General features: G+C 45.2%; 1 protein-coding gene across 16 annotated transcripts in view; it reads right to left on the bottom strand.

The window, feature by feature from the left end:
* MAPKAP1 (mitogen-activated protein kinase associated protein 1) overlaps nt 1–23,451 on the bottom strand; it is a 185,402-nt gene that overhangs the window by 29,977 nt on the left and 131,974 nt on the right. For 15 of the 16 annotated variants that reach the window (XR_002831084.1, XM_023760126.1, XM_023760115.1 and 12 more), the window contains one exon: nt 9,629–9,769. The exons of the other annotated variant lie outside the window; for it this stretch is intronic. Coding sequence is in view for 14 of the 15 variants with exons in the window: in XM_023760126.1 (XP_023615894.1) it covers nt 9,629–9,769 (141 nt within the window). In the remaining variant the exon portion in view is untranslated. The remainder of the gene's footprint in view (nt 1–9,628; nt 9,770–23,451) is intronic. 16 annotated transcript variants of the gene reach the window in all.

Raw genomic sequence — 23,451 nt, 5'->3', positions numbered from 1 at the left:
CTGAGTTCAGGTATCAGCTTGCCTACTTCCTAACTGTGTGACTTTGGCCAAGTTGCTACAGAATAGTGATGTACCGGCCTCATGGACTTGTAGGATTAGTAAGACTTGTAAAGTGCTTGGATGGTGATTAATTCACAGCTAGTGACCCATACTACTATTCTCGCGACTATTATTACCAGGAGTTAGGCACTGGGCTGTGACACAGATCGAGTGACAAGGGTCAGAACAATGAAGCTGAGGAGCACAGAGGGGTGGGAACAGGGACTGCTGGTGGAATCTGAGGGTGAGGGGAGTTCTCTCTGGGACCTGCTCTACACCCCAGGTTTGGAAGCACCAGGGTCCACGACGGTGCAGCTGGGGACACCAATGCCCTCATACCCACAAATCCTTACGATAACCTCCTGTCACCAGGCACCTTTCCCCTGTGACCTCCAAGAGTGCAACTCAACAGCAGGAGGAATGTTCTCACACCTGGAGCTGTGGAAACATTTATGCGGGGGAACCCCATCCTCTAAGGCAGTGGTTCTCAACCTTCTGGCCCTTTAAATACAGTTCCTCATGTTGTGGTTACCCCCAACCATAAAATTATTTTCGTTACTACTTCATCACTGTAATGTTGCTACTGTTATGAATTGTCATGTAAATATCTGATATGCAGGATGGTCTTAGGCGACCCCTGTGAAAGGGTCGTTCGACTGCCAAAGGGGTTGCGACCCACAGGTTAAAAACCACTGCCTAAGGCCTGTAGGTTTTTAACCTGGAGATCTTGATTTTGCCAGCACATTTCCACTGATGTTATCCTGTTCTCCCTCAGCGAGCCTGACCTCCCTCCTTTGTAAAATAGGGTACCAACAGTACCAGTTCCTGGGGTGTCATGAAAATGGAATGGCATAAGCACATAAAAAAACTTAAGGAGAGTGCCTGGCACATAAAAAAGGGTTCCATCAATTATCCCTAAAATTATTACTAAAGATGAACCTCAGAAAAGTGAAATGATGCATTTGCCCAGGGTGAATCAAGTTAGCAAATGGCAAAGCTGGGCGGAACCCCAGCCTATCAAACTAAGTCTAGTGTGTTCTGACCCATCAGCTATTTCCTACTGTCCCAGAGGAGGCTGCTTGACTCAGGAGCACACCTCCCGTGAGAGACACTTAAAATGCCCCTCTAGGAAGCGAAAACACCAGTTTGGCAAAAATTAGAGCATTTGACTTTCCATGCCTCAGTGTATTTCCTGAGTTATTGTTTATTTGCTCAGACATCACGAGCTGTGGTTCATTCATCAATTTCCTACAACTCTCAGCCTAAGACTACAAAATCCCCACTGTTGTTAAATCCTGGAGTAGCTTTTTGTACAAGTCTACAATCCTCTTGTCTTCGAGTTACCAAGAGCCTGCGGAAGCCTGGGAAAGCCTCCCGGGAGTGCCACTGAACAACTCTTTGCCAGAGTGGATTTCGCTGAATCTACACAGCCAATCGATAGCGTCCACAGAGCAGTCAGGGAAGTCTTTGCAAGTTGTCTGAATTTACACACAGGATCAGACACGCAGGCTGTTTGGGCTTAACGAGACCTCAGAGATCACCTAGTCTGGGGCTTTCATTCTCCATAAGAAGAAATAGAGGCTCAGGGCAGGGACACGACTTGTCTAATGTCACCCATTGATGACAGATCTGTGACCATAATTCACATGCCCATACCATCTGGCCAGGGCTTAAACAGACCAGCTCTCCTGTCTTACTGTGCAGTACTCACACAGTGGGTATATTCACACAGTCATCAACTGCATCAATAATACAAACCCAGTGGTTGTAACCCCGTAATGACCAAGACCAGTCACCAGGAGGGGCTTGACGCTGGGTCCCGCAGCACGCCTGGTCTGGGTCTCACGTGATTTTGTGCGCTGGGCTTCTAGTTACAATATAAAAAGCACAGCCGCGGCAACATGTTAGGAACCCAAAATAGATGAAATGCAAGCCGGCGAGCCTGATGTTCCTGAGATCAAGAGGGTACTGGAGCCCAGGATCACGGGTTTCCTTCGAGGGGGTAACCATCCGAAACCATTTGGGAACCTAGCTAACAGCTGCCAATTCCAATGTGTGGTCAGTGACAATTCTAAGTGTACTTGACTAGACCATTAGCCTTGATGCAAACTAAGGGGCGACCTACACATGAATGAGACCGTGAATGTACAGCAACACTCGACACAGCCCTTGGCATAAGGGCAGAGCTTAAAGAACGAGAGCAGGGACTGTTTAATTCCAGTAGCGCCTGTTCTCAACTGAGGGCTACTTTCTCTCTGTAGAGAAAGCAGTTACAAAGATTTTGTACTGGGGCAGTTAGAGTCCCAAACTAAATATTCTCCTGGTAAACAGACACCTCAGGTGAGCTTATGATGTGAGCGGAAGCAGTAATGCCGTTTCCTAAGATCATTTATAGTATCACCCATAGAGTGGGAACATCAGGTCTTCCCACATTCCGGCCAAGGTATGTGGCCAGCGCTCAAGTGCCAAGGAGAGGAAGTGGTTAAAAGAATACAGAACCTTGATGGCCTCTCAGATATCCTATCCCATTAATTCGATTATGCCAGCAGTTTACATCTTTTTCCAATTCTCAATTCTTTCTCAGCCACCTGAGGAACCTGACACATTGTCTTCAGCAACCTGGATTACTCAGCAGGAATTCTCAAAAAAGCAGATCTGGGAGCAGGCAACTAGAGGAAAGTACAGTTAGAAAAAGCCCCCCAAGTTCCCGACATTCCCAGGCAGATTTCCCCTCAGCCCCATCACTGCGTTAAGCACTGATGGGGTAACGGAACTGGATAGTATCTGTCTTGCTCTCATAAGTTCATTCGTGTTTTTTCTGTTCTAGTCTAAATTTTGGTTCAGAAAATGTTGCCACAGCAGGGACAGAACAATCACTTAATACTAAATTGTCATCCTCAAATGACTCAATGGACCCGGGGATTTTGGAGCCAAGCGGGATGCATGTCTCCTGATCATTTTAGTGTCTTTGAATGGAGAAGGGTTATCTCCTTAATATCCAAAAAGAAAATGAAACAGAAATGTGGAAGGAGGAGCAATCCACTTCTTAAGAACATGCATTGCCAGATTATGTAATTACTTCAACTATACACCATAGGTATCCCATCAGAAAATAACAGGGCGAACATTTTGCCCACACAGCCACAGAGATCTACTTTTAGCATCAGCAGGAGCCCGAGGAGTAATCAAGCCCAGGCACAGCTGTTTGCTTTCACGCACACAGTCTTGTGTTGCTAATGTGTTTAAGTCTGCACATTGTATATGAAAAAATAACTCTGTAATAAGGTCTTCCTTGAATGCTGACTTAAAGATATTAACTAGGGAGTTAAATAATAACGGATATCGGACAGATAAACCAGGGAAGACAAGAGATGGCAAATATGCTGCCTCCCATCATGCTCAGGCCCAGGGCAGACATTTTTAATCAATCACAGAGTTTCTTTATGCTGCCTGGGGACGCGTTCAAGATGCTGCCTCAGCATAATGCTCTGGGCAGCCCTTACAAACCTGACTGGAGCGGGTTTATGAGATGAAAGCTCACTGCCTTCTCTACGATATGTGCTATTGGTAATTTTGATAAATAACTACTGTGATCACAAGTATTGTGATTATACATGTGGATTGTTTTATGAAGAGATAATGGAGGTAACCTTTTGGTAGAGGTTATTTTATAGTATAGCCTTTGTTTAAAAATATTTTTATTGATTCCAGAGAGGAAGGGAGAGGGAGAGAGAGAGATAGAAGCACCAATGATGAGAGAGAATCATTGATCGGCTGCCTCCTGCACGCCCCCTACTGGGGATCAAGCCCACAACCTGGGCATGTGCCCTGACCGGAATCGAACTATGACCTTCTGGTTCACAGGTTGACGCTCAACCACTAAGCCACATTGGCTGGGCATAATATAGTCTTTATCTGGAAATCCAATACAGAATTTGTGTAACCTATACAGAATTGTTAGGCTATATATGCAATATGACACAGATGATATATTATGTATTCATATCATGGTCTGAATTCAAGGTATATTATGTTTCCTTTTGGTGACTCGGAGACAGTCTCTATTGACAAATGATATGGTGAAGGAATCAAGTTAGTGCAAGTGGCACAATTATCGAAGCATTTCCCAGCCTGAGACTGTCAGGAAAACCAGGCTGCCTGCCCAGTCAGGAAAAACAAGCCTTGGACAAAGAGGTAAGAGGCAAGAAAGTCCTTTGAATGCTCTGAGGCTGTTTCCCGAACCCCACAATTAAGGGGAGATTCTGGGCCGGCAGGTCTGGGATGGGTCAGGGACTTGGTGGTTCTGATGCAGGGTCAGGAAAGGAAGTACTGCTCCAAGGCACCGTGTAAATGAGAGGTGAACATGGGATGTCCTTGTCCTCTCTGCCTGTTTTTTTATATGGATTTCTGAGTGTCCCCTGGGCAGGTGCATCATAATCCAGCTTCTGCCAGCCAGCCCAACAAATACTCCTTGACAGAATACTGTGGGCTTTCTAGATCATGGCTGGTATTCTCCATCTGACCCTTTTAGTTTCAGTTTTCCCCAAACCTACTTCCCCCTGCCATCTTGGCATGTTTGGGTATCACCCATGTCTTAGCACCTGATCCCATGGTCAGCCACACAGAATCAGGCAAATGGAAGATCAAGTAATGAAAGAAACTCCGACTTGGTACAAGCTTAAGCAAAGCCTACACTTACGGGCATCTGTACTTCTAGGCCCAACACAGGGGAAGCAGACAAGACAAAATATTCCAAGAATGTTTTCAGGAAATACAGGAATGGTTAGGCATAGCGGCTTTGTTTGGTGAGCTTTCCAGAGCAGGGATGGCAAATCAATTTCGACTTCAGAACCAGCTCCAGTGATTGGCAGGGGCCGCTCAGAGGGCTGTGCTGGGAAGGATTCTGAGGTCAGGTCCAGGCCCAGAGGGAAGTGCAGTAACTGACTAACAACGTGAATGGAGGGTGAAATAGTGGCACCCAAGCCACACTGACACAGCTCTGCAGGCCAGGATGAGGGAAGAGCGAGGGATGTGCAGAAAATTTAAAACTGGTCAAAGAGAAGTAACCACTTCCTTTGTGCAGGCAAGTTATTAGACTGAGGCATCTGTGGCCTGAGGGGCTGGGTTTAGCATATGGATTGGGGTTCAGTCCCAGTTCTCCGACTGGGACTGGATATCCCACTGTATATCTGGTGGCTCGGGGTGAGGGAATGGGAGTTAGTACCTATGAAGTAATAGCGCTGTGCCAGGAAATGCTAAATGCTTTGTCTACATCACAGTATTTCATTAACTCCTCCAAGCCTGTTTCCTCAGGTATGAAATGGAAATAACATCATCAGTGTGCTGTGTGGATTAAATAAGGTAACAGAAGTGAAAGTTCACTGTACACTGGAAACTGTTATAGAACTAGAGTATTAGTGCAATGCCGATTCGCATTCAGGGCATAAGATAGTAGTTAGCCATAAGACTCGGCCTCAGACAGACTTGGGTTCTGATTCTGCCTTCATTACTTACTAGATTCTTCCCTACACCCCAGTTTCCTCAGATGAAATATGGAGATAATATCAGCACTAGCTAATGAGAGTGCTATAATTACAGGAGACAAAGCATGTAAGAGAGTGATCAGCAAATGCTCGGCACCTAGTAAGCCCTTGATAAACCATAACTGCTTTTAAAAATTATAATTCTTCTTGTGAATACTCTTCACAAAGATTAGATCTTTGCCATAGATTTCATTAACAGATACCCCAAAACTTTTCAATTATTAGAAAAGTCTGGCGGAAAACTGGTTTAAGTTTGGGTCCTGCAGATCAAAGTTTGACTCTCTCATCCCGACAGCAGAAATCAGCGGCAGTTGGTAAAAGTGGAGCAGCGGCCACCACTGCCCTCAGAAGACAAGAGCTGAGCTGGCACCGGGGCTGGGAACCCCGGCCCCTGCCGTGTGAGGACCACGGAGGCCGAGTGGCCGGTGGTTTTCTGTGGACTCGGCAGCACGGCTGGGTGAATGCGCACACAGACACTTAGACTTAGGAACCTGCCACAGGGGGTGAGTGAACCTCTGCTCTGACTGACAGGGCGGGCGAGCGGAGGCGGCCATCCATCACTGTCAGGAAAGATCTGAAGCACCTCGCTAGTCAGTTGAAATAAAATAAATTGTTTACTGATCTCAGGGTCCAGCTGCTCATTTGAATGCTCATAAAGGGTGTGCTGTTTACTTGTGGTGGATTCTGTTTCAGGAAGGAAGGATTTCTGGATCGCTGTGTGCAGGTGTTTGTTGTTGTCAGAATGAAAGGGTGTTATTATCTGCTTTGCAAGGAGGGAGACAGGGTCTTAAGTTACATATCTGAACTCGTACATGGGAATAGGAAATGAGTGTATTTATTCACTTCATGGTACAGGACTCAGGGCACAGTTTATCTGTCAAAAAATTTCTTAGGACTAATTAATGCAGTTTCTACTTATAATGCTAAAGATTGAACTTAAATGCATAATAGAAACATTCTGACACGTTTTAGAAGCATCTCAGAGCTGTGATGTTCCACCAGAGGGAGCCATGTGCACCACTGGAAGCATCCAGAGGCGGCTGGGACCTGGCCTCTAGTCACTTCTTTTCTGAGAACCTCCGCTCTAGGGAGAGATGCTTGTATCACTGTCAGCCATTTCTACCTGAGACGTCTCCACTGTGGCTACAATAGAGCCACTACCTAATCTGAGCGATCTGGTTACATGTTTTCAAGATGGTGGAATAGAAGAGAAAGTAATAAGCAAAATAAATATTACTGACAATAATAACACTAAGATAAGCTACCATTGAGAATACAGCTTCTATGGGCCACTTTCATACAATCTTGAAAGGTAAATGTAACTCACATTTTTTAAATGACAAGAATTAAGATTAACCAGGGGAGGGACTTGTCCAAGGTGACACTGCCGGTAGGTAGTAATGCTGGGATTCACAACCTGTCCTGACTGCAAAGAGAGGCTCTTCTCACAGATCCTTTTCTGGACCTTTTCCTTTATACTACCTTTTTTTTTTTTTTTTTTTTAAATTTTAAAAGAGAGAGAAACATCGATTTGTTGCTCCACTTATTTCTGCATTAATTGGTTGATTCTTGTATGTGCCCTGACCAGGGATTGAACCCGCAACCTTGGTGTATCGGGACAACGCTCTAACCAACTGAACTACCCTGCCAGGGTCCCTGGACCTTTTCCTTTAAATAAATATTCAGGTCAGAATATGATGAATTAAAGTTTGGCTTTTTGCCTTGAGAAAAAATGAGGGGGGAGAAGCCCAGAAACCAAGTTTGCGCTCCTTTTCACTTTGGGGGTCAGTGGATTTGCTGATTATGCTCACCTGGGAAAACCCCTGCCTTCTCTCCTGGACCTTTATCTTGGCTGCACTCTGGCTATTTATTGAGCTTCTTAAAACTAAACCCACTCAGAGAAAACAGACCCTTTGTTACTGGGAAGGCACTGCATTCAGGCACACGCAAACTAGATGTCAGAGTAGCATCCTTATTTTAGTGAACTTTTCACTGAAAACATACCAACCGAAAGTACATAAATCATAAGAGTATGTATGCTTGACTTTTCCACAAAGTCTACAGACTCAGGTAATCAGCACCCAGATAAGGCACAGAACTTTATCAGTGTCTCAGAAGCCCCTTCAGTCTGGGCTCCCAGGATAACCACCATCATTACTTCCACACAGATTATTTTTGTGTATGTTTGAATGCTATATAAATGGAATCATACAGTCTGTACCTTTGCCCCCCTTTCTGGACCTGGTTTCTTTTTGAGCAGTCTTTTATTTTTATTTCTAGGAGACATACCAGCAAAGGCATCCCCAGGAAGAACACCCCTGAAGAAACTTTATGTTTTAAGAATCAACATTAAATAAGCATTTTTTTTTTTTTACCACTTTAGAGATTTAGTTTTTTGTGTGAGGAATAAACAGTCTAGAGAGGGGGAAGAAGAGTGGATTCTTTGTTTTGGTTCAAAGTTACTGGGTGCTAATTCATGTGCTGAGTTTGTTGGAATCACCATCATCTCAGCAGCTGGTGTTAACTGAGCACTTGCCTTGCTAAGAATTCTGCATGTGCTGTGACATTCCATCCCCACAAATACCCCATCTATGCGGGACTATTATCTTCATTTTACAAATGTGGAGATGGAGATTCTGAGTCATCTGCCTGTGATGATACAGCTAATTAGCGAGCCAGGGTTTGGACCCAGGCCTCTAAGTCCTGAGTCTGTCCTCTAAGTGCTTCCCCATGTTGCTTCTCCACCAACAGTCCTCACCTTCAGAGTTTAGCAGCCGCCAGGCCCTGTGCTCAGGGCTTTATGTGGACCGCTGGCTTGTTCCATGGCGGAAGCTGGTACCACTAACACTCCCACTTGAGCAGAATGGAACTGAGCTCGGAAAGATGAAGACACTTGCCTAACATGGCTGGTTACTGATGGAGCCACAACTTAAACCAGTTGTGATCCCGATGCTCATCTTTTAATTACTAAGCTGTACTGTCAGCATATTTCAAGCTCCTGTCAGTCAAGTTGGGAAGAAATTATTACGTTATTTTTCAGGCTTTATTACAATTAGCCAGACTAATGCCAACATTAGAAAAGAAGACACATACAAAGCATTTATGAGAACCGTAAGTCGTGAGCCTTCGAGTTAGACTCCAAGCCTTCTCCCTTTATGCATGAAGCGAACGAGGCCCAGGCAGGGGCAGCGTGGCAGAGGTCAGTGGCAGTCCAGCTCTCTGACTAAGCCAGGCATCCACCCAGGCTCCCCCTCCTCCCACCTGTTAGGGAGCAGGTGCACTCCCATTGGCCAGACCAGCGTTCTGTTCCTGACATCAACCTACCTGCTGTGTGAGCTTGAACGTAAGCCTTCACCTCTCTGCCCCTTATCTACCTTCTCTGTTAGACGGGGACGGTAAACGCACTCCCTTCTAGGTGGTTAAGTAGTGCACGTGAAGCACTTAGCACAGGGCCTACTACACAGCGGATACCTGCACATGACAGCCATGACGACAGGGAGGTATTAATATTCTGTTGACTCCTGTGACACTTTTTCTACTCCTGTTAGGTTTAAATCAAAACAGAAATTTAGATGGGAACACATTAACACCAAATATTAGTTGGAAGTTAGTTCCGAATTATCTGGTGAGAATCCAAATACAACTTCTGAGATCACTGTAAAGCTTCCCGAATAAGTAAGCGCGTGAGTGACGAGGCAATGAATCCACGGAGTAGGAAAAGGCAGTGCTACCAGCAGTCTCAGCATGGCAAGTAAGAGAATTACAGAATGAGAAGAATTATGGAACCTCGCAGAAGTCAATCGGTTTGAAAAGAGTCTCAAGTTAGTTCTATTTCTAATCTTCTGCTTCATAAAAAAAGAAGACAAGACAGAGCACTCGGCTGGGGAAAAGGAGGTACTTTAAATTTCATTGTTTAAACATTTTCTCTGAAAACAAATTCCCGTCAGTCATTCAGGTCACATAAAAGTTGTATGTTGTTTCTTTCCCCCTCTCTACACTGACCACTGACATCAAGGGTTCACTTCATCACCTGTTCATGCACTTACCTAACTGTACGTCGGTTGTGAATCGCAGTCTGTGGATCATGCTGACTTTGAATGACTTGTAATGGTGGCTGCTAAGCATATCCTGCACTGTAGCTATGTCAATCTGCGAATCCTCCTCACAAACCCCGTCTGCCCTTGAACCTGGGGAGGAAAAAGCAGTTTAACACATAAAGATACATGAGGCTTGGCAAATGTTGTCTGCTTAAAATGCTTTGGGATAAATTAAAATAATATGGGCTATTTAATTTGGAGAAGAAAAGGCTGAGCGATGACTTAATAATGCCATTCCAGTAAACAGAGAACGGTAACATATTAATCATTCAACAATTAATTCCACAAACACGGCCTCTTCTGTGGCAGGCCCTGGGCCAGGCAGTGGGGGTACTGAAGGCGAGAAACACTCCTACTCACCAGCAGCTCTCAGTCCCCACAAGAGAAAGTCAAAACCACAAAGCATGGGTGCTCAAATTTCTCGTTTCTTTTCCTAATATTAATTTTCTTGATCATAAAAGTAATCCATACTTCTTGAAGAATCCCGTCCTTTCTGAGATTCTCAAATATCAGCTTGCATTCCTGCGCCCCAGTCTGCGTGGATGCAGGCTCGAGCCAGCTCACCGCGATGGCTCGAACAGTCTCCCACTGGCCTTCTGGCCACCAGGCTCCCTCTGCAATCCAGCCACCACAGGGCTTTCCCATTCATCTTTCTAAGGCTTTGATCATTTATTCACTCATCAAATGTTTAGTGAGAGCTCTGTGCATGCTAAGTACTCTGATATGTGACACTGGCGACAAGTAAGACAACTGGTACTGAAAATCGTCCCTGGCTTCCCATGGCTTCCTGAATGATGCACACTTTTTTCAGCCAAGTAGTCAAGACTGTCCATAATCTGGCTGAAACAAACATTTTCAATTTTACTTGTCACTTCTCACATATACCTTCTCTCAGCAACTCCCAGACTCCCCAGACTGCACACAGATGCAAGTTTTTCTACTTCTGGGCCTTTGCTCATGTGGTACCCTTGGCCTAGAACACCCTTTCCACCCTTACCCTGCACCTGTCAAGACCCCACCCAGGCAGGCTAGCCCAAACTCCACCTTCTGCTGAATTCCATTCCTACTGGACCCTGGAGCCAGGGAGACCTGGGCTCAGTTCCTAGCTCTGCCTCTAACTTGCTGCATGATCTATGGCAAGCGACCGGCTCTCTGAACCCGCGTGTTTGCCATACACAGAATGTCAAAATGTGTTTTAAAAATCTAACACATACTATGCTTAATAAGTAGCAGTCATGATTATTATTTTTTATATATTTTTTTTATTGATTTCAGAGAAGAAGGTAGAGGGAGAGAGAGAAACATCAACGATGAGAGACAATCATTGATTGGTTGCCTCCTGTACATCCCCTAAAGGGGATCGAGCCCACAGCCCGGGCATGTGCCCTTGACTGGAATCAAACCTGGGACCCTTCAGTCTGCAGTCTGACGCTCTATCAACTGAGCCAAACCAGCTAGGGCAGTCACGATGATTTTTATTCTACTGTCATAGAGGATCACATTCAGCCTGGCACTGGAGTTGCTGAGTGGTTGCTCTTGTCCTAATTCAGAAGCTGTGTGAGGGCCAGTAAAGTTTGTTCTTCATCTCTGTATCTTCTCCTGTAAGCCGTACAGGCACCTGGCATGCTCTCACTAAATTCTGCTAAATAAATAAACAAACAGAAGCTAGGACATATGAGTGCTTGCTACACAGCAGGCATGGTGAAGTGCTTTACACATGCGAAACCTCATGACAACTGGCTGTCATTGCTCATCTGAGGCTTTGGGAATCTGAGGCTTTCGAGGTGAAGTCACATGTCCAAGGTCACACTCACCAAAGCTAAACTCTCTCACCCTGCAGAGTTTGAAATGAGTTGTCCTGAAGGTGCGGCTGCTGGTGCCACTCACCAGTGGGAGGGAGCACCTGCTAGCAGAGGCCAGCCAGCCTTGGGCTGAGCAGCTAGAGATGGGTCCACAGGAAGAGCCAGAGAGAACTCGGTGGTTAGAGTTGGAGTAGTTACAAACTCAAAATTTGGGTACAAAACAGGAACATCTGTTACATAACTGGTAGCCTGACAACTACACGCTTTTCCTTCCCACAGTATTGCTTACAGGATGAGCTTTTTTTTTTTAATCCTCAACCGAGGATATGTTTTTATTGATTTGAGAGAGGAAAAGAGAGAAAAACATTGATTGGTTGCCTCCCATACATGCCCTGACCAGGGATCAAACCCACAACGTAGGTATGTGCCCTGACCGGGAAACGAACCCATCACCTTTTTGGTGCATGGGAACAACGCACCAACCAACCGAGCCACCTGGCCAGCGCGACAGGGCAAGCTTTTAAGTCAAAGTTTCTTCCTGATGCCTCCCCCTGAACTCCTGCATTAGGAAGTGTGTACTGGCTTCCCAAACACTGCACTTATTCCCAGCATGGACCACTCCAGCCCCTCCAATAAGGCTTCCTCTCAATGAGGACCAAGCCTCGCCCTCAGTGGCCGTTCACTGCCCGCCTGTGACACAGTCCCACCTCAGTGTTGGCACATGTTGCTCTCTCTGCCCAGGTTACCCATCTCCTATTTTACTCCCTCCTGGCTTATTCCTCCAGGCTCCTCCCTATTCTTCCTGAAGAGCTTAGCTCAGGTGACACCCAGGGAACTGTTCCTGACCCCAGGCCCCCAAGTCTAGTCCAGCTCCCCTGTCATTGCACCCCACATTTTCCTCAGAATACTTATCACAGAGAGTAATTACCTGTCTCTGCCATTCGACGGTAACCCCAAGAGGGCAGGCACAATGGCTGCTTTACTCGCCCCTGTAGCCCGGACCCTGCCAGTGCTGCCATGCACAGGATAAAGCAAGTGCTCAATAAAAATGTACTGGATGAGTACCAGGTGCCATGTCCACAGGAAGGTGAGGCTCAGAGAGGCAGAGGGACTTAACCAACGTCACATGGCTAGGATCAGCAGAGCTGCACTCAGCGTCTGCCGGGGCCACGGGGAGCCCTGCTTCCCTTCTGTGGAACGCCTGTGATTTTGGATAGAGATGCCACCACCATGACCACCCGTCTCCTGGGGACTGTCCACATCTCTAACGGAGGCTGGTGAGAATTTAGAGTTGTAAATAATCACTCGCTTTCTCCAATGCATATCTGACTGAAACAGAACTGCCAAGATGTGTTTATTTCTACTTTAGAACCTTTTATATATATGAGAACTGTGGAGAAGTTTGGTGAAATATTAAAATCCTTTCATGTTTTAAAAATAATTTCAAGCTATCTTTTTTGAGAAAATACCATTATTAGATATAACTTAGTTCAAGAATTTCTGTTTTCTTTATTAATTAGTATTTTCTAAATATTGAAGGTTCTTGATTTGGAAAGAGATAACAGCTCATTATACTAAAATGCCAATTACTAAAAAAACCCCCACCAAAACAACACACCACACTTAAGAGTTTTACATTTTTATGATGTTGGATTAAAACCAATTTAAAAATTACTATAACGTGACATATAATTTTTTACTGAGCAATTTCAATGCCAGCTGCTAATAAAGCATCTTAGCTGTAAATGATAATTCAGATGCTTTTAGATAAAGTGGTGCATAAATATAGTTGGAAATTGATTTAGCTTCTTACAGAAGCTACTGAAGAATGACATATTTTGTTTAATACACCAGCTAATGTAGTCCTAAAAGCTCAAACAAGTGCCAGTTTTCACTCCTAAATTTGCTGTGGGAGATTAATGAAAACTTTATATTTTGCTGAAATGTTAATAATGGGCAGATGAGACGATAGGATTTTAGTGGAGGTCTTAAAGCTATGGAATAACCAGCAAGGCTTGTCAATGTCCTTATATTAATTTTGTTCAAGACTGATATAGCTGGAGCTGGCTCCACACACTAATGCTTCTTGCATTGACCTTCTACTCTCCGACAGTGTAAATTCAAGTCCCATGTGAGGATTTAGGTCCCCCGATACTTGGGTGGGCTCTGAGTCTTGCCCCAGCTGACAAGGGGCATGTTTGCTTTCATGATTAGAGGGCAACAGCACCTGGGGGAGCAGAGAAGGAAGAAACAGCCCTGGTCGTGCTTCCAATACATGCTGCTCACGCCAAAGCAGGTCACCTGCTGAATGGAACGACTTCTGGTCTCGGAGTTCCAGAGCCCTTTCTCCGTGTAGGTTCAGGAGTGCTGCTTGGAGGGGAGGTGTGTGTGTACGGACCAGCCAGCCTGCGACCTGCCCCCCCCCCCGCCCCCCCTCCCCCGCCAGGCCAGCTGTGCGCTAGACTGCGGAGGAACACAGGTGAGGGTAAGGCAGGTTCCTGCTCTTCAGGAGCTTACAGACTTGCCATGGAACACAAAGAAAACAGTACAAGGCAGAGAGAAATGCCCAACAACCGGCTCAGGCAGCAGACTCTATCTAAAGACAAACACCGGAAGCAGGTCCTTACCCAAAAGCATGTTTTCCGGACCAGAAAAGTCTAAGACCTTTACTGTTTACATCCTTCCAGGAAGGAGCAAACCCAGCCACACATGAAATATACTCAGCACTGCCCCATGTGCACATTAAAATCATTACTGTGCTATCAGCTTCACATTCAAAAACCCACTCCTGTTCAAGAGAAGGCATTTTTATCTACTCAACGTAAAAACGAGGGAGAACCAGAATGTCTTAAAAATAAATATATGAACAAAAAACACTCCCCAAACTGTTAATTTAATTGAAATATAACCAACCCTTTGGTATTTTGTTAAATTAGCAATTAAAAAGGTCACAAGCAATTAAATGAAACAAAAGCCACACTGTGTTCATCTACATTAACGCTGAACTGGGGCTCCTGGTGAATGACAAGATGAATTGTAATGGTGCCTTCAAAGACTTCATGATGTACTTTGTCAAAGTCGGGAGTGTTAATGTCTCTATGTGCCATGGATTACCATAATGTATTGTGTCAAAACGCTCGAGCTGCAATAACTCAAAGATGTATTGTGATAGATCAAATTTTGGGGCGGGGCCTAAACGTGACTCAAGCACCAGACCTCAAATGGTCTGACAACAGGCTCCGGAAGAATGACGGAGAGTCCATTCACAACGTGGAATGGTGCAAGGGACAGCAGAAACCCGAGACGAAGAAGCTTAGCTCTCAAGGAATTAGCAAGGAGGAAGCAGGCAATGGCACTGCTCTTAATGGCAAAGCCGGACCAGGGCAGGACAGGGCAAAGGAAAGCAGAGACGAGGTGAAGGAGGTGGCGGGGGAAGTCTAGGGCTCGCAGCCAGAAAGAAAGAGGTGCTGAGAGAGAGAGAGAGAGAGCCACTGGCTGGGAAGTGGCCTTGGGGCTTAATAATATTGGAAAGAATGAGAGACAGAGTTCAGAGATGTAGATTCAAATCTTAATGCTGACACCACGGTCAAGAGTGGGTCAAAGCCTTGCCCAAGGGTTCTCCGGCAGGCAGAGGCAGAGCTGGGACGGACCTATTGGACTCTGGAGTCCACCATGTTCTGTCCGCTGTTGTCCCCTTCCCCTCCCATCTCACCACATTCCTACAGGCAGCAGCAGGAGAGAGACTGTGGGGACTGTAAACTGTCAACCAGTGGTTCTGGAGTACAGTCCAGGCCCCACTGGGGGGGAAGGTCCCCAAGAACCCACCAGGGGTCCAAAATCTCAATACTATTTTCATCATAATAACATAAGACAGTATTTGCCCTTTTCATGCCCATTCCCTTACAAGTGCACAAAGTAATAACAAGTTCATCGATATGGTTCTGAGTCCATATTGCAACTAACCTTTAAGAAAATATCATTCAAGTTTGGGTATCATAATGAAAATTAATAGCCCCTGTTATCTGAAAGGCTATTGAAATACTTCTCCCCTTTCCTATCTGTGTTAGGGCAAATTTTCTTCATATCCTTCAACGGAAACAATGTACTGTAACAGACTGAGCGCAGAAGCAGATCTGCAGCCCTGGCTGGTGTGGCTCAGTTAGTTGGAGCACTGTCCCATGCACCAGAAGGTTGCAGGTTTGATTCCCAGTCAGAACACATACCTAGGTGTCAATGTATCTCTCTCACATTGATCTCCCACTCTCTCTCTCCCTCCCTCCCTCTCTCAATTAAAAAAAGAGAGTAGATATGCAAATCCAGGTGCCTTCCATCAAGTCAGACATTACAGAAATTTGCAAAAATATAAAACAGTGCCCACTGGTTCCGGTGACTAGTCAATAATTTATTTCCCTGATGAAACAAAAATAAATGCTCTCAGGGAAAGAAAACAAAACAGTCCCAATCTTCTCATTAAGATTTTAAAACAGGTATTTTTCATAAAATGTATTATTTATTCTGTAAATTTTTCTGTTTTTATTCCTAATAAGTAGATATAACCCAATAAACATACGCTCTTTGGGGTCTTTAATAGTTCTGAGTGTAAAGCAGTCCTAAGACCAAATAGTTGAGAACCTGCCATGTTTTCCTGTCGCTGGGTGTCCATGTGGACAACCATGATGAGACATAAAAGTGCAGGTACAGCTGTGTATCTATCTGTGTTACATACCTGACAACAAACACAGACAGAAAGCTTCTACACACATTCTAAGAGTAACAACCTGCTGTCAGGTGATCAAGACTAATTTTAACTAACACTGCTTTACAGTTTAAAACAGCATTTTTACTGGAACTGAGAGAAACACAAGTACACGTGACTCTCAGACAAATGGGCACTACTCGTTAAATCAAAGCTCAGATGAACTTACTGCATGCTACTGGCAGGTGTTCTGTGTTCCCGGATACAAACTACATGGGACTTTAAACTTCATTTTATGGTTGGTTCAAGGAGGCTTAGACTAAGTCCAAAAGCTCTAATCTAGTTATAAGTTAAAGCAACTTCAATCTTCCTTCTCCAAAAAGATCGATGGCAACTCTGTAACTGGCCCAGAAGATCGATGGCCTTGTTACATCTTCACCTTCACATTCCCTGCAGCAAGACGATGCTGTTGCCTCTCCTGGGCTTTAGGAACACAGGAGGGTGGCAGGGTCCCCGGATGATGGAAAGGGAACAGACCATCCGCAGAAGGAATAGTGTGGGAAAGACACGAAGCCTACAAAGTGTGAGCATGTGGGGAGCCGATATAGGGTTAAGCCTCGGACTGACCTGTTGGCAAAGTCACAAACAGGTCTTCCGAGTCTTAAACAACCCAATCCGAGAGGTGGCCGCTGATTTACATGCGCTATCATTTAAAAAATAAAAAAGGGGGAATTTGCTGGAAGTCGGTCCATCCTTGCTGCTTGACACAGTCGCTGCAGGGAAGAAACATCTGCACAGCATATGTTTCAAGGGACCTGGTGTATATGGCATACTGTTCTTAATATGTTTGCTCCCCTTCTTAGCGCTATGTGTTTTAACCAAGGTCACCTCTCCAAGAAAGGTTGTTTCCCCAGGTGGAGATTTTTTCCCTGGAGTTAGGGATTAACAGGACTAAGGAAGGGAATAAATCTGTAAAACCCCTTAACTAAGTGCCAGGCGGGTAATTAATCACTTCAACTACGAACAATCACGCTTAAGCTACATAATCTTTACTTAGGATAATCTCCTTCAGTTACTTCCTTATAGCTTAACAGAACAATAGAGTAGAGATCTTGGCATGGAGATAACAAACACCCTAACCTTTGGAATAGAATGGATAGGATTAAAATCAACTGGTATAAATACAGATGTAACAGGAGAATAAAGACAGAACCTGGCTAGAGAACGTGGCTAGGCTGCTGATCAACTGAACACTGTCTCCGTCCACACCTTTGGGAACCCTTGGACCTGCTGGGGCTGGACCCCAACATGAGCATATATAGTGGGAACAGCAAGAGCTTGCATTTGGCTGGAGCAAAGAGTGGTGGGGGGTGCAGGTGAGAAGCTCTTCAAAGGAAGAGGCATGTCCAGCTCAGGGCTGGCGCAGAGTAAATGCTGCTGGGCAAGTCACTGGCCAGATGAAGACTAACACCTCTTCCGCCCCATCTATCATGAAGCCTTATTGCTACTCCTCACACAGAAAAATCTCTACCTCAGCCAAACTGGACTTCGCTTGGGTTATACCATCTGGCCAGAATGTCCTTTCCATTCTTTAATATTTATATACTTCAAGGTAGAGTCTAGAACAGGGGTGGGCAAACTTTTTGACTCGAGGGCCACAATGGGTTCTTAAACTGGACCGGAGGGCCGGAACAAAAGCATGGATGGAGTGTTTGTGTGAACTAATATAAATTCAAAGTAAACATCATTACATAAAAGGGTACGGTCTTTTTTTTTTTTTTAGTTTTATTCATTTCAAACGGGCCGGATTCGGCCCGCGGGCCGTAGTTTGCCCACGGCTGGTCTAGAATCTTCCCTGACCTCTCTCCTGAAACCCTGCAGCCCTGAAGGCTCGTATTGTAAGCCTCTTACATGATAAGCATCTGTACTCCTCCTCTGGATAATGAGTTCCTTTGAGGGCAGGAACATTCCATCCTACAGAGCACATAGTAGATGTTTAATAAATGCTGCTGGGGGCATGAATGAAGTTTGCTGCAACACAGGTTAAGCATAACACTACCTGAGTTTGTATGCCATCCCTGTGTTTACGTCGAACCTAACACACTATTTCTAGCTTTCCATTCAGACGCCTTACCAGACTGGGATCCCATATCAACAACGATCAGAGCAGTTAACATTTACTGATTGTTTACTATGTGCCAGACACAATGCTTAGCCCTTTAAGTATAGTAGCTCATTTAATTTTCTCAAGCCCTTTTAAGTTGAATATTATCTCTTTTTATAGGTGAGGAAAATGAAGCCCCTGTTAGTTTAGAGAATGTCATCCTGCTAGTATAGCCGTGTAACTAGTATAAGCTGGAAGTAGGAACTGGACCTACGTCGGTCTAATTCCAAAAACGTGCCCTTAACCACACCACCCTTTGGGTACACATGTTCCTCAGACGGGCTGGGAATGTACAAATCCATGGGTCACAAAAGTATCTAAGGAGAACACAATCATGGCTGGCCTCGCCAGAACAAAGAATCAGGGATAGAAGCTAATACTCTCTCCTGTAAGACTCAAAGCAGGATGCACGAGTCATGGAGGAAAACTCTCCCTTAGCTTCTACATCCATCACTTTTTTTTCCTTCCAAAGGCCTTTTAAGTCCCCAAAGCCTCATAAGCCCCAAACTTCTCTTCTATTAAACACTTCCCTTTGGCTACTAGTCATCTTTGCTGGTCTCTAAAAAATAATCAATAGGTGATATACTTTAACACAAGCACGCACACGCATGCGTGCCCCTCTGCAGTAATCTCCTCAAAGCCGTCGGGACCACACAGTGGGATACGCCCTTCACTGAATCTGCCAGGCTGTGACCAGGGTGGAGAGCCCTGCTGCCAGTGCCTAATTGATTAAACACTTGGAGTTAGAGCCTTTCCACAGGGAGATTTCAGCCCCTCAATAAATCAGAGCAATCCTGTTTTATGAGCTGATCAGAAAGAAATGGTTCCAGGTTTGCGGAATTTCTAAAAAGAGCAGATCATGGAGGGGGGCCTTTAGGCTCCGATTCTGGGCCCTGCCATCCCTCAGTCTCTTTTCTCAGCACTCCCTCCCTTGCTCATTTCACTCTGCTTCATTCATTCATTCCGAGCAGTCCCTTGTCCTGGACCATTCTTCCCTTACTCATTATCTGACTAACTCCTTTTTATTCTTCCTCAAGGAGGTTTTCTCCTCCTACTCTCACCAGCTCCAGCCCCTGCTAAACGCTCTTTTATACCCTTCACAGCACTTTTCACAACTGCGGGCTTCATGATGTGGGGGCTCCTCTCCACCGCCCAGCACAGTGGCCGGCCCAGAGGAGGATGCCATCAATGAACAAATGTGTGCCCAGAGTGAAGCCGACCACCCTAGGATGATGGATGACCATTCGGGGTCTGAACCACTGATTCATTGCAGGTTTGCTTGGAATTTAGGTTGATGACAGAATTCCCATCGCTTCCTCTTCCTCTGATATGCTTTTGCTACTGTTCAAAATGCAGGAAGCAATGGGGTCCTCTAAGGAGCCGGGGCACTTTTGATAATTTACAAGTCAAAATACAACATTCGTTTACAACAACAAAATATCTAAGAACTGTTACATCTGCTCAACACCGAGGCATCACTCCCCTGACTCCGGAGTCAGGGGTGAGGGCACTCATGCTGGAAGAACCCCACCTCGATCAGGGGAGTCACTGCAGAAATGTCCCCGATGCGCCACCAAACCATTAGCCAGGGGCTGCGGGCGGAGTCTGGGGCCAGGAGCCGACCAGCGGGATACAAATCCCTGTGCCCTCACTTAGAGCCCATTCGGGGTTTGTGGCTCGTCAAACATGTTTCCTTACTGCTCTAATGTACCAGTGTATCGCTTAATGAAAGTTCTTAATTGTAATTCAATTAATTACATACACAGAGTCCCCAATTACATTTTCCAATAAGACATTGGCTGTGGTACAGGTCTAAATGCACTTAACCAATTTTAATATATTAAGACCAATTTCCCTTGAATACTAATTACTACCTAATGATAAAATGAAAAGGGGGGGGGGCTTTCAAGAAAGGGAGTGAAAAATGCAATTCATGTGGAATTTTTCAGCCCACATAGCACAATCCAGACACTCATTACTGAAGAAGTAGGTGTGGACAGGGCACACTTTGCTTCTAGTAGCAGGTCAGCACTGGTTTTTGCCTGGGTATCACCTATTCCCGGTGCTGGCCACTGCCCAAGGGGCCTGTGGGAAGTCTAAGAGGCTAGAGGGAAAACAGGAATAACGAGGGAAAAGGCCAGCACACACATTCGCAGACTAGCTGTGGTGTTTCCGGGCACGGGTGCTGGCCTTGTGTCTCAGGCACACAGACGGACACTAGGAATGGCCAATACTTGCATTGTGCATTGCACTTACCTATGTGTTTTTTTTTACTTCACAATTTATTTATTTTTAAAATCTTTATTGTTGAGAGTATTACAGATGTCTCCCCTTATCCCCCCCATTGCCCCCCTCCACCCAGTTCCTGCCCCACCCGGGGCCTTCACTGCCCTACTGTCTATGTCCATAGGTAAGATCTTTGGTTAATCTCTTCCCACTCCGCCTCCCCTAATTCCCTCTCAGATTCGTCAATCTGTTCCATGTTTCCATGCCTCTGATTCTGTTTTATTCACCAGTTTATTTTGTTCATTAGATTTCTTGTTCATTTATTTTGATTCTTAAATTTCATTGTTGTTAGATATGTATTTGTTGCCATTTTATTGTTCATATTTTTATCTCTTCTTTTTATTCAATAATACCCTTCAACATTTCATATAATACTGGTTTGGCGGTGATGAACTCCTTTAGTTTTTTCTTTTTTGTGAAGCTCTTTATCTGACCTTCAATTCTAAATGAGAGCTTTGCTGAGTAGAGTAATCTTGGTTGTAGGACCTTACTATTCATCACTCTGAGTATTTGTCACTCCCTTCTGGCCTACAAAGTTTCTGTTGAGACATCAGCTGACAGTCGTATGGGCGCTCCCTTGTAGGTAACTGCTTTTCTCTTGCTGCTTTTACGATTCTCTCTTTGTCTTTAACCCGGGGCATTTTAATTATAATGCATTTTGGTGTGGTCCTCTTTGGGTTCCTCTTGTTTGGGACTCTCTGTGATTCCTGGACTTATAAGTCTATTTTTTTTCAGCAAGTAGGGGAAGTTTTCTGTCATTATTTCTTTGAATAGGTTTTCAATATCTTGCTCTCTCTCATCTCCTTCTGGTACCCCCAGAATGCAAATGCTGTAATGAAGTTGTCCCAGAGGCTCCTTACACCATCTTCATATTTTTGGATTATTTTTTCTTTTTGCTCTTCTGATTGGGTGTTTTCTGCTTCCTCATATTCCACATCATTGACTTGATTCTCGGAATCCTCTACTCTACTGTTGAATCCCTGTAAACTGTTCTTTATTTCAGTTAGTGTACGCGTAATTTCTGACTGGACCTTTTTCATTTTTTTGACATTCTCACTAAGATCCTTGGAAGTCTCATGAAGATCACTGAGTAACCTTATAACCATGGTTTTGAACTCTGTATCCAGTAGTTTGCTTGCTTCCATTTCTTTCATTTGTGACATGTTTCTTTGTCTCCACATTTTGGCTGCTTCCCTGTGTTTGTTTCTATGTATTAGGTAGAGCTATTATGTCTCCTGGAATTGGTAGAGAGGCCTTGTATAGTAGATGTCCTGTAGGGTCCGGTGGCTCAGCCTCCCCAGGCACCTGAGCTGGGCACTCTAGGCACACTCCTGTGTGGACTGTGTGCACAGTCTTGTAGTTGAGCATTGATTGCTATTGGTGTCTCTGAGAGGAGTTGGCCTCCAGGCCAACTGGCTGTGAGGACCAGCTGCAACTACAGTAGGAGAGCTGCTTTGCAGGAGGTGAGGCCCAGCTGTAAAGCAAGGAAGGCTGGTGGTAGTGCCAGGTCGTGGGCCTTTTACTGATAGGTTTTGGGCATGCTATCGTCAGCTTCAGCTTGTTTGAGAGATTTTAGCAAAGTCTGAAGCCTGAGGCAGGACAGGCCATTCATATGGAAAAGTTGCTGTAAACAGCTTGGGTGGGGCTGCAAATTGGATGGGGAGGGGTCTCACGGAATCCCCAGGGCAGAGCAAACAGATATGGCTGCCAGTCAGCCCTGCGACAGGGGAGGTCCTAGCACAGGAACACTGACCCCTGCGAGCACCCCTGTCTGGGAGAAAGCTGCCCCTGAGTTCCTGCCCAATGCCAGATAATGCAATTCCTCCCTGTATGTATCTGGGTCCCCCAGAGCCACCCGGTGTTGGAGCTCAGAGGTATGGAGTCCGAGCACATTTGTGTGCCTGGGTGTCTGGCAGCCTCCGTGTCCCTCAGCCACAATCCCTGCTGGTTTTTACAACCCATAGTTACAGGGACTTCTCTTCACAGCTCTGGAACCCTGGCATGGGTGCCTGGTGTGGGGCTGGGACCCCTTGCTCCTTACTAATGGATAGAAGACATGGTTTTCCAGGCCCCCAATGATTATTCATGTGGTGAGCAAATCGCCCATCTAAGTATCAGTTTCTTCTATAAATTACAGATGACGACCACCCTGGCCTAAAAGTTGTTATAAGGAGACCATTTGTATCTTATTTAAATCTCAAAAAAACCTGTGAAAATGATTCAACCTCCTTTTACACTGGAAACTGAGGCTCAGAGAGGACGTGATTTGCCCCATGTCAGAGGCTGCAGTGGTTCACCCAGGGTCTGCCTGACTCTAAAGGCTGGGCTTTTAAGCACAATGCTGAACGACAGTAAGGACAGGCTACTGAGTGATAAGACAGGAAAGACACTGCGTCCGACATTTTGTTGGTATTCCATAAAGCCAGTGGAATTTCAAGCCTATTTTAGTCCCAAGTGTCTCTCTTAAAGCTGTGAGAAGGACAAGTTGGTTCATGATGCATCTTTCTTCTAAGGACCTGAAGGGTTACCCACATATGATTAGTGGGTAAGAGAAAAGGTCACTGGCAACATCTGGCAGAAAAGGAAATTGAGGCTCAGTTTGGTGCCAGGATTTACACAGATGCTTGGACAAGAATGGCAGTCTTCCTACATTACATCTTTTCCATAATGTACTCATGCTTCCTGCTGGTCTGATTCCAGCTTGCAGCAGACAGTTGGCTGAAGGATGTAGTAGATTATCAGACAAGAATCCAACTGGAAAGCTCAGGACTCTGGCTTGTCATTTTCTTATTTAGGCCAAGATCCAAGTACAAATGTTAACTCT

The sequence above is a fragment of the Myotis lucifugus genome, unplaced genomic scaffold (genome assembly GCF_000147115.1).
Source record: "Myotis lucifugus unplaced genomic scaffold, Myoluc2.0 scaffold_173, whole genome shotgun sequence".
In the NCBI taxonomy this organism is placed as follows: Eukaryota; Metazoa; Chordata; class Mammalia; order Chiroptera; family Vespertilionidae; genus Myotis; species Myotis lucifugus.
Note: the sequence above shows the minus strand (reverse complement) of the source record. Positions and strands in the feature narration are given on the sequence as shown.